The following is a 12,105-nucleotide window of genomic DNA, read 5'->3' on the forward strand; positions in this document are numbered from 1 at the left end:
AGGAAGGAAGGAAGGAAGGAAGGAAGGAAGGAAGGAAGGAGGGAAGGAAGGAAGGAAGGAAGGAAGGAAGGAAGGAAGGAAGGAAGGAAGGAAGGAAGGACTTTGCTGCCTGGCACTGAGATGGTCACAATACCTACTCTATCCCAGGGTTAACCAAGTCACATCCTCCTCTGCAAGTACTGGAAAGTAAAGAAAAAATAAGGTGAGGGGTGTGACAGAAGAAGAGCAAACAGGGTCAGCAAATGAGTCTGGGGTTGGGTTGGAACCATTCCTTATTACCAATTAAAGATGGAGTCTGCCTCAATTTATCAAGACGAAAAAGTGGAGTGTGAGCGATAAAACATTTGAGAACCACTGCTTTAAAGCCAAAACTAACAAATGTGTCTCCAACTCTGCTTCTACTCCCTACTAACCCCCCATCCTACTCCCAACCCACAGAAATTCTCAGAAAGTTCCAGGTGCTGATTAAAGACAATACTCCAGGTCAAAACTCTACCATCACAACTGGTCATTCTGGAAGACAGGTGGGCTACCTGCTCAGACTTGCCTCATCATTCTCTCAGCTTCTCTTCTCATTCACTGCTATGCAATCTCTCCAGCACAGGTTCCCACATACTGACCTATTCTTTGTCTTTCCCTCTGAGGTGCACTGGGCACACCGAAAATGGTAATACTTAGTCATTACTTCATAATTTTTACCAACATCCCTCTTCCTAACAATTCCCCTAAGAATGAACCTCCTCACCCCTCATTTTTATATAAAATTCAGATAAATGAATCAAAAGTATGTTATGAATCTAAAGTAAGTAGACAAAAATATTAGCATCTTTTCATTTTTCTCTTCATTGTAGGCCCTCATTCAGTCAATTAGTCAACAAGAATTTATTAAGCTGCTTACTTAATTGAGCATTTAATTAATTAGGCAGGCAGGTTCTGTGCTAAGCATTAGGGATACAAACCGATCCTTGTCCTTCAGGAGCTCGCATTCTACTGGGAGAGAGAACATACAAATAACTGCACCGATAAGACACACAAGTATAAATGGGAGGGAAAGTACTCGCCGTGTGTAAGAGAAGAACCACAAAGACCTCTTACTGAAAGTGGGATTTGAGATGAGTCTTAAAGGAAACCAGAGAATCCAGCAGGTGGAAACGAGACAGGAGAGAATTCTAGGCCTGAGACAGTCAATGGAAAGGCACAGAGTTGGGGGAATTGGGTGTCAAGTGTAGCTGATGGCAAAAAGGCCAGTGATACTGGATTCTAGAGTATAGAGAGGGGATAAAGTATAGGAAGACTGGAAAGGTAAGAAAGGGCTATGAAGAGGAATAAAAAGAAAGAAGGATAGAAACATGGAAAGGTTCTGAAGGGCTTTAAAAAACAAATAAAGGACTTTTGGTGGTTGTTTTTAAAATCCTGGAGGTAACATAGAGCCACTAGGTCAGACCTATTTGGTAGCTTAGTAGAGAATTGACTGGGGAAAACCTTGAGACAGAGAGACCAACCAGAAGTCTAGTGAAATAATCCAAGTATGAGGTGACAGATCTTATACCCAGGTGGTGGCTGTGTAAGTGGACAGAAGGGCACATATATGAAAGATGCTATGAAGGTAGAAACAAGAGTTGGCAAAAGACTGAACACGTGGTGTAAGAGTAAGCACTGAGGATGATGAATGACATCAAGCCTGGGTGGCTGGGAGGATTACAATGCCTTCTACAGTAACAGGGAAGTTTAAGAAAGGTGAGTGTTCTGTGGGAAATATGATGAATTCTGTTCTGGTCACACTGACATTGATCTGTCCAGTTTGAGATATCCAAAAGGAAGCTGGTGATGAGACTGAAGGTCTAAGTAAATGTGAAAATCTCCTGCAAAGAAATGCATGAGGAATGAATGTGAGTGTTGGGAGATAAGGATGGGAGATGAAGAGGCTCTCTGGGTATGGCTTCAGTATTTTTGATAAAGTACATAGCCAGGTCTTCAGCTGAAGGAATGTGATGAGAGGCTTGTGGAAGTATTAAAAGGTATGGAATAGTTACTGTGATGAGTGAGATTGTGAATCTATTCAGGATATGTAAAAAGATTGCCTTGCTGCAATGAGGACCTAGTAGAGATTATATAACATATTTGTAGTGGACCCAGTCAGCATGGTTTTATGATTTTCTCCAATTCCACTGAACAGAAGTGGATGGTAGGAGTAATTCAAGGTTAGCACTTGGCAAGGTATGGTGAGCAAAAGGAAAAGAGGGCAAGATATTCAAGTGTAAAGTATAGTGTAAGTTGAACTGGTTCACCTAGGGATCAACAAAGGGAAGGGAAAAGAGTGTAGTCAGTATAGTGGTGATGGATGGCCTGGGACTTATTCTGAAACTTAATACTGCTTCTTCCTGAATTGCTATCTGTAATGGCAAGCACAGAATTATTTGTTTCAGCTATTGAATTAACACCTTGTTTCAGTTCAAGTTTCTTTTGAGCCTTGAATCAAGTCTGTTAAGAAATAGAATGTATGAACCCCACAATTTGTGAACTCTAGAACTCATGACTTCCTGCAACAGAAAGGGGAAAACCTAATATATAAGGAGTGGCCCAGGCTAGAGACAGCAAAACTGAGAAAAGGACTCTTGAGGTGGCAGAGTCAAGAAGGAGAAAACTTGTAGTATACGGGCACTCTGTCTGCTCTGTCTGTGTTGATGTTTGTTTGTGATACTTTGTAAAGAAGCCCTGGGACCTTACTGGAATCCCTGAAAGGATTTTCTGGTTGTATATTTATAGAAGTCCTGGAGAAGGGTTTTGGAGGTCCTGGGACTTTACTGATAATTTGTGCTGATCTCTTGGACTTTGTTTGTGGGTCTGTGCTGATTTCTATGTTGATGACTTGTGCTGACCTCTTGGACCCTGTTTATGGGTCTGTGTTGATTTCTATGTTGATGATCTGTGTTGAATTCTCAGACCTTGTTTGTGGGTCTGTGTTGATATCTATGTTTATGATTTGTATTGTGTTCTCAGATCTTGAAGGTGGGTCTGAGTTGATTTCACAAGCAGATAGTGAATTGATGATAGTGCTGGCAATGTGCATGAATATTATTGTGGCTCTATCAAGTATTGTCTTCCCAGAAACAGGAACTATGAAGGACTTGAGGTGGACTGGACACTGTGAATTTCAATATGGAATGGGAACTGGATGAAGAACTGGACAAGGAGCTGGACAAGGAACTGGGAGCTGCCTTTGAATCCAGGTGACAGCTGAAGCTAGGACTATGGAAGAGGAACCATGGAAGCTGAGAGCCAGCCTAGAGTCAAGCTGAAAGAAGACTTTATTTGGATACAGTGTACTGACTGAGAAGATTATGATTTACTGTGACCTAGGGGTGGAGAATTTTGACTTTTGCACTTTGTGACCCTTAAGGAAGCAAGCCTCCTTAAGGATGATTAAATGATTGAGTTACTAAATGACTGTACTTTGTTAAAAACTATGTGACCACTTTGGTGAAAATTATGTGGCCATTTTAGTGATGTTGTTGAGCTGTGGCATGGTAAATGCTGTATTTTGATTTTCTGTGATAAGTTGTAACATTGTGAATGCTGTATTTTGATTTTCTATGAATCTTTTGCTCTGATTTGTTATTGAATAAATAGAGAGCTCACTATACTATGTAATCTGAACCTTGAAACCTGTTCACAGAAGCAGTCGTCTGGAAAGCTGCTCATGCATGGCTTTACACTATCCTAATGCCATAGGTCCCCTGTACTAAACTCCTGCCATAATTCAAATTCACCATACTTTCCATAAAGTTATAGTATTTCCTGATCCTCTTTAAACTGTTCAATGCATAAAAACAAAATGTTAAAAACTAAAATGGGCTCAAGAGGAAAGAGAAGTGAGCATATTGAAAACTGGGTCAGAAAGTCAAGTTAACAAGCTTTTATTAAGTGCTTGATACTTCCAAGGTCATGTGATCAACAAGATGGAGTACTAGCAAGTTTCTCTGATCCCCTTGACCTCTTAAACCTCTCCAAAATAGATATTACATGTCAAAAAGGAAGCAACTCAACTTCACCTGTTTCAATGACTAGGACACCCAAAAATCAAAAGAAGGTTAAAAACTAAAACTAAAACAGAATATGAACTGACACCCTAAACTCACTCAGCACCCCTATCCCACTTCCCATGCCACCTGCAATAAGGCTGCCCCCAGCAGAGGGCCTCACAACAAAGCCTAACCCCACATCCTGGTCATCCACCCTCTCTGCAACAAAGAGGATATCCAGACTCCACATCACAAAAATTTGTTTGGAATGAGATAGATAGCCAGGACTGCAGGATTGCTTCAGGAGCAAAAGCTAGCTGGGGCCAGGACAGATGCCACTGCCACTGCAGCACCCTAGGGGCAAGAGCTTACTGGAGCCTCACAGTTAGCCCTGCAGTAGCACTCCAGTGCCACAACCCGTGCAGTAGATGCTGGAGAAGATCTTTGCAGGAGAGCCAAAAACAGGAGGGGCAAGGGACAGGTCTTGGCTCAAAAGAGAGCTCAACAGCACCATACTACATACTTCTCTCTTCCCAGAGCCTCAGAGATGCAAATTAGAGGAACTAACCCCAGAGCACCACCATGGTAAAGCTCTGAACTCCCAGTCCTAAGACAAAGAACTGAGGAACAAAGAAAGCAGGGCAGGTTACCAGGACATGTCATGGGTTGTGGAAGGTGGGGGAATGCTGTGCACTATACTCTACTAAGTCTGAAAGAAAGAGCTCAGCATCCAATTAAGGCCATATTATCCCAGCAAAAGTCATAGACATAAGTTAGTGCGCCATGAATTGCCCAGCACAGGAGGCTGAGACACTTTAGAGATCCCCAAGGAAGCCACCATCAGAGAGGAGGGAATGAGAAAGTGGGAAAAAGGAGAAAATAAGGGGGGGAGATAAATTATCAAATGTCTCAGGGTTGAGAAAACTCAAGACCTTGAAAACACACACACATCTATATCTATCTATCTATACACATATATATGAATATACTATATATATATATATATATATATATATATGTGTGTATGTATATGAAAATTAACAGGGGAACATTTACAGGAGAAAAAAATATGGCCTCCAGATCTAGTAAATTAGTTAAGGAATCTATGAATGAATACTTCAAAGTAAAGGAAAATATTACAACATTTGATCAAAGGACCCTGTAGAATCTGAGGAGAACATGAAACTACAACATGCTATTCCTGAATAGTTTAAAAGACAAATTAGAATTATGAGGTCAGAATGTATGGCACATACAGAAAAAAATAATGGGCAGAATATAAAAACAAATATTCAAAGGTAAGTCTCATCAAAGAAACAAAAGAGAGAACAATAGATTAGGAATGCAAATACAAAGAAGTAAAAAGCAATCCAGAAGAAGAGAAACAAACAAAAAAACCCCAATAATTTTTTTAAATATATGTTAACTATGCAAGCAAAAGACACTGATTTTAAAGGCAGAAGGTACAGAAAGAAAGTAAGATTACAGGTCTCCCAGAAGAATATGAGAAGAAAAAAAAAACCTTAATACCACAATGCATTAATAATATAAGAAAACTGCCAGAATGTCTAAATATAGAAAATAAAATACCCATTCAAAGGATTCATAGATCACCTCCAGAAACAAAACAAAATTAGAGGCTGAAAATTCTAAGACATAAAACATTTAAAAATTCAATTCAGAAACAACAATTTCTATAAGCAGGTAGGAGAAAGACCTTCAATTACAAAGAAAGAAGATTCAAAAAACACAAGACTATTCTGCATACACCAGAAAATACAGGAGGGAATGGAATGTATTCCAAAAAGCAATGGAGCTCAAGATGTAGCCCAGGGTGACCTACCCTGCCAATCTGAGCTTAACCATTAAAAAAAAAGATGGACACACAATAATATAGAGGCATTTAAAACATTCTTAAAAAGAAAACTGGACCTAAATGGATTGCTTCTCAAATACCCCAGACAACAGAAATGTAGGAGGGGTAAATGAATACAGCAGCAGAGGACAGCAATAGTAACAGAATGATAGCAGAAAGACCAGTAAGAGCCTTCTTTCTAAATTGTGTTGCCCATCGTTTGTTTTTGAAGAGAAAAAATGACATTACATCTTGACTTGACTTGTCAACTGGATTTATATGAGGCAGAGCTGCACAGTCTTCAGCTTCATTCTCTCTGAGTCATCAAAGTCCAATGACAAGAGAAAAGTCCAGATGACTGGTGATGGTCCAGAATATAGTGAATGACCTTGGCATCTTCAATGTCTGACCAAGCTCTAGGTGCTACACTGCACTTGCTTCAGCTACCTTCATGGCTATTGTAACAAGCAGTTCTTATTCACCCATTCCTTTGGGGAAAGGCTTGGGGTAGACATCCCCCTAACTCATCCACAGGTTGGAGGTCTCTCAGTTATCCTCAACCTGGTGGAGCCATCTGTCAAGACAGTTTATGAGGGAGTGGCAACTGCACATGCTACATCTTCTTGGAGCCACAGGTACACAAGGAGTGAAGGGTGAAAGTGGAAGTCCGGTGGAGGTAATAGTGAAGAGACAAATGTGGTGCATTATGGTCAGAACATAGCAACACCTTGACTACAGGAGAATCAATGGTTTTTTGTTGAACTATATAACAAAATGACAGGCTGAATTTAAAGAGGAAGGGGAACAGAGAGATCAAGGGGAATAAGTGATAAACACAGGTCAAATTGGGGGTTAGAAATGAGAAGATGATCCCTTTGGCCTCAATAAGAGAAAAGCCTGCAGTGGAAAAGATGAGGAGGGAGGAAGGAAAGAGTACTTGCTTTGGCAGTGAGTGGAAATGAGACTGATGAGCGCTCTGATGGATGAAAAAGAGATGTTCTGAGGAAGGAAATGGGGATTTTGTGCTGAATGTGGTGTCTGGGGGATCTGGTACTCAAAAAGACCACTTTTCTACCTCAGGGGAAAGGGTGTTGGAATACTTTGGAGGCAAATGGCACAGAGGAGAGTAGAAGGACATGGAACTAGATAGGAGATTTTGAGACAATAAGAAAAAGTAACCAGGGGAGGGTATAAAACAATGTCAAACTGTAAAATCTGGGACATGGAGGGGAATGGGGGCAGGAAAGGGGGGATGTCCTACAATTGGACAGTATCTTCTCTATCATCTGCAAGAATTGGCCTTGCTCTGAGAGTGCTGCACAATGGAAAAGGGGGATCTATAGAGCAAGCAGTGATAGAAATTGTCTAGAGGGGAGAGTTCAGAATGGACACCTTGGAAGTTTTGATTGCATGAGAAAGAGTGAGAATACAGAAAGACTAGATAATTATGGGGATTATAAAGCAGAGAATGAGGATTTAAAGAAGACAGAAAGAGAGGACAGGTAGTGAAGAGAGTAAGTGAAAACCTTTCTGGAAAGGGGAGCAAAAATTGAAATTAAAAAAAAATAATGAATAGAACTGGTTGAAAGAGAGAAGAGGAAAGTATAATCTACTTGAGTAACTGAAAGGAAAAAAGATAGGAAAGAATTAAATTACCAGATAAAAGCAGGAAAAAAAGATGAACTAATAAGCAAAACTCCAAAGGGTAACTAAATAAGAAGTAACTGAAAGAATATAATACTGTATTTATAGCAGAAGAGGGGAGAAAATCAAAATTTGAAAAAAAAATAGTCAAATGGAGGGAAATATAAACATAACTGATAACTTTAAATGTGAATGTATTAAACAATCCAATAAAACACAGAACAAAATACCTCCCACAACTATAGCCAAGAGATACATTCTTCAGCAAACAAGAGGAAAAAAGGAATTAGAAAAGATAAAATAGATAACTTTGATTACACGAAACTACAAAGTTCTGCACAGACAAAATTAATGTATCTAGGATAAGAAGGGAATTGGTTGAATCAGGGAAAAAACCTCTACATCAAATTTCTCTGATAAGGATTTGGTATTCAAGATATATAAACAATTACACGAGACTAAAAGCTATTCCCTAATAGATAAGTAACCAAAGGATAAAAGCAAACACTTCTCAAAAGAAGAACTGCAAGGTATTCACGGCCACATGGAAGAATACAACCAATCACTAATAATAACAGAGATCCAAACCAAAAGAACCCAGTAGTTTCACCCCACACCTTGTAAATTGGCAAAAATGGAAATGCTGAATGTTGGAGAGGTTGCAGAATGATAGACATACTAATACGTTGTCAGTGGTGCTGTGAAATGACAAAACCATTTGGAATTATGCAAATAAAGTGACTAAGATGTCCATATACTTTGAGCCCAAGACTCCATTACTTTGCCTGTGCCCCAAGGAAGCTATTAATAAAAAGAAATATCCTACATATACCAAAATATTTATAGCACCATTTTTTGGGAATAGTAAAGAATTGGAAACAAAACAGATGTCCATCAATTGAGGAACAGCTAAACAAGGTGCCAGGAATGCAACAGAATATTACTGTGCAGTAAGAAATAATATATGTGATGAATGGAGAAAAGCATGCAAAGATCTACATGAACTGATACACAGTAAAGTAAGCAGAGCCAAGAAAACAATATGCACAATAACTACAATGATATACATGGAAAGACCCACATACATCAAATAAATAAATAAAATGAAGTTACAATTAAACAGAATAATTCTCATTTTATTTCCTGGCTAGCAACAACCAGAAAAATCCTCTTGTTTTAATCTTCAACATAAGTAACTGGGTTTGTTTGGTTTTTTTTTTTGATGTCTCACAATATTTCATTGAAGGTAAGGATCCACCCTTATTAATCACTTTATCTCCCCAGGGCTTAGCACAGTAAATTAAGTAAAGTAGGTGATTAGTAAGAGTTTGCTGAATTCATCACTAATCAATCTAAGTGGTAACTTAGACTCACCATTCTGAAAATCAGATGTCACCACACAGTTCAACAGATGAGAGGAAGGAGTTTCTAGTGTGCTGAATTTGGAGTCAGATGATCTGGGTTCAAAGCCTGTCTCTGCCACTTCCTGTGTGACCCTGAATTGGCCACTTCCTCTCTTGGCCTCAGTTTCTTCATTTGTAAAATAAGAGGACTGAAGCTCTATCAAATGTAGATGCAGGTGTATAAGCTAAATGCATACTTCCCTAAGGTTACCCTTGAGAGTTGATTTCTTGAATTTTATTCAATAAAGCATTTACAAAATGCCCACTGTATACTAGGCACTGGGGGAGATGCAAATTTAAACAATGTGCATTATTTACAACACCATTTAACTCCAAAGTTAAACAGTTGTAAAGGAGACTATGACATATACACAAATAATTATAATACAAAATGGAGCATGTAAAATTCATACCAGAAGTACCAAACACTATAAGAGGTCAAAGGAGGGAAAAAATCATTTACAAATATGGAAATCAAGAAATGTCAGGCTACCTAGAGAAGGCAGCACTTGAGCAAGGCCTTAAATGATGGGTAGGATTTCAACTAGTAGAGATTGGAGAATCATAGATTTAGAACTGGAAGGGATATTAGAGGCCATGTATGGAAGAATCACAAAGAACATCGTGTGCAAAAACACAAAGGTGAAAAAGGACAAAACAAGCCAAGATTCTGAGTATTTACACACACAACATTTCTTACCTGAAAGATTTAAACAGATAATTTCTGATTAAATCATCTTTTTCTTGCTAACACACCACCCATATTTCGAAAGACTGTATAAAACTAAACACACCCTTCTATTTAATTCTGTCCCATTTTCCTTCTGGCTCCATGGTTTATAATACTACAAATTCCCCGGGAGCTTTGTAGCAGGAAAAAATGGCACTGGCCTCTCCCATCAAGGCAGAAGAGTCAAATTCTCTTAACCTTAAGGTTTAGGGAGCTATCCTAAGTTAACTTTCCATGTTCAGGGTCCCCCAATTCAAGGGTCGTGGGCATCTATTTTGTGATCAGCAATGCAGCTGGTGTTTAATCATGTAAATTATATAAAATGGGGCCAAACACTTTTTTCGTTGGGAGTCAAGTGAACAGGATTTAAAAACAAGTTGTACTCTTTTGTACAGCATTTGCTCCAACTGTCATACAGCCTTGCAAAAGTCAAACTGCCATTAAATGACTTACCAGCAGAAGGAAAATGCACTTGATGCTACTAGCCCAGGGTCTATCCATTTAAGTAAATACTCCTTTGCATTCCTTTGCCCTTCTCTAGCTCTCTGCCTTTTCTTCTGAGAGCTGAACAATCAAATATGCATTTTAAGCACTTTTTTCATTTTAGGAACATCTGGATTATACAGACAGAATTCTCTTGCTAAAAAAAAAAAAAAGACCTGCTGATACAGCTGTATCAGCTATTAGTTTTGCCTACGTGGGATTAAAAGTTGAAGAAATCAACTTTAAAGGCTGAGTTATTAAATAACTATTTTAAGATTCTATAATACAATGAAGATATTTCTGTTTGTTTTCATTTATCTAATTCTAGAGTGCCTGAAAGTCAATACACATTTTATCACTATTTCTTGATTAAAGCATTGAATATTGTACCAAACTTTGTAACTTTAGCAATGATTGTTTAATCTTATTTCAGTATGTGTATTTTATGTTCCCTAGTTTACTCTTCCAATTATATAACTAATGAAAATGTACCTGTGCTAGCTTCTCTGATAAAAAGTAAACAATAATAATCCTAATAAAACAATTCTTCTTATGCAAATTGCCAAGGCTTGCAACCTTGGGTTTATTTTCTGAACCATCATTGGCTTGAGTCATGGCATGACAACACTCCAGCCTGAGGCCTAAGAATCAATGGATCAGGCTTTTCACTGAGTCATTCATATCTAAACTGAAGGTCATAGGATTTGAAGTCACAGGGAAAAAAAATATAAACCCATCTTCAATCTCTCTTCAGCTACACAGATCAAAGATGATAGATTAAATTTCATCAACTCACAAAATTATTTTCCTACAAGCTGCCAGGAAACAGAAATATCACTTCTTACAGAAAATAGCAATTTCTAAGTCACCATTCTATTAAAATATTTTATTAAAATTTTTACCGGCACTAGAGGACAGATTTACAGACCAAAATTTAGGACTTAACCAGAAATGAAAACTCTTCAGTAGCATTCAGCAACAGCTAAGAAGGCTTAACAAAACCTATTGGGATGACAGAGAGAAAGAATTTCATATTTAAGGGGAAAAGAAGATAAACCCTAACCACAAAGAACCTTGTTGGATGCTATTTCATATTTAAGGGGAAAAGAAGATAAACCCTAACCACAAAGAACCTTGTTGGATGCTAAAGAAGCTCTCCCTGGTGTGCACAATAGTTGTTACTTTTAAAGACCAATTGAAAGGGGAAGCTAGGCAGTGCAGTGAATAGAGCATCAGCCCTGGAGTCAGGAGGACCTAAGTTCAAATCCAGCCTCAGACAACGTGACCTTGGGCAAGTCACTTAACCCCAATTGCTCTTCCTTGTCCCCTCCAAAAAGGCAAAAAAATAAAAATAAATAAATAAAGACCAATTGAAGACACCAAACTGATCAACTATAAAAAAAAGAATTACTTCCCAGTAAGGCTTGTTGTAATGACTCAGTTTTTCTAGGTGGGCTGACTGCTAGTTTTTTTGGCTCATTATTCTTTTTTCCCCTGTTGGTCTAAATTACCACTAGTATTCATTATAAAGACTCTCTAAACATTCTTGGCTGCTTTATTCCCTTTATGTGATATATACAATATACACTGACTTGATTTGACTATACTCTCATAAAGTCTATGAAAGCAGCCAGTAACATACACCACTGTGCCAGATGACATGAGGTAGTGGCCCACAAAATGACTATCCTCATCTAGAAGATAGGCTAAAAAAGAAAAAAAAACCTTTGGGCTTACAATTTTTTCATCTGTCAACAGTCTACATTGGTCTTATCCACTTCTGGCAATATCATCCTTCTTTCTCTACAAATTTCAGTCCAATACACATACATGCTGATTTTCCCAGAAGCAGACCAGAAATGGAAACATCACTTGCTACAGAAAATGTCAACTTATAATCCACCATTTTCTGAAAATACAAAATTCTCTAACAATCATGAGTCTAGGTAGCTTCACTGGACAAAATTT

General features: G+C 38.4%; 1 protein-coding gene across 7 annotated transcripts in view; it reads right to left on the bottom strand.

Annotated features, from left to right (window-relative positions):
- FTO (FTO alpha-ketoglutarate dependent dioxygenase) overlaps window positions 1-12,105 on the bottom strand; it is a 431,971-nt gene that overhangs the window by 323,666 nt on the left and 96,200 nt on the right. For 5 of the 7 annotated variants that reach the window (XM_069082482.1, XM_069082478.1, XM_069082481.1 and 2 more), the window contains exon 1: window positions 10,108-10,170. The exons of the other annotated variants lie outside the window; for them this stretch is intronic. In XM_069082482.1, the coding sequence (XP_068938583.1) occupies window positions 10,108-10,155 (48 nt within the window). In that variant the 5' untranslated portion in view covers window positions 10,156-10,170. Of the gene's footprint in view, window positions 1-10,107; window positions 10,171-12,105 lie in introns of those variants that run through there. 7 annotated transcript variants of the gene reach the window in all.

The sequence above is a fragment of the Petaurus breviceps genome, unplaced genomic scaffold (assembly GCF_028583685.1).
Source record: "Petaurus breviceps papuanus isolate PSGF00001 unplaced genomic scaffold, PetGlider_PUasm1.0 171, whole genome shotgun sequence".
NCBI classification, from domain to species: domain Eukaryota; kingdom Metazoa; phylum Chordata; class Mammalia; order Diprotodontia; family Petauridae; genus Petaurus; species Petaurus breviceps.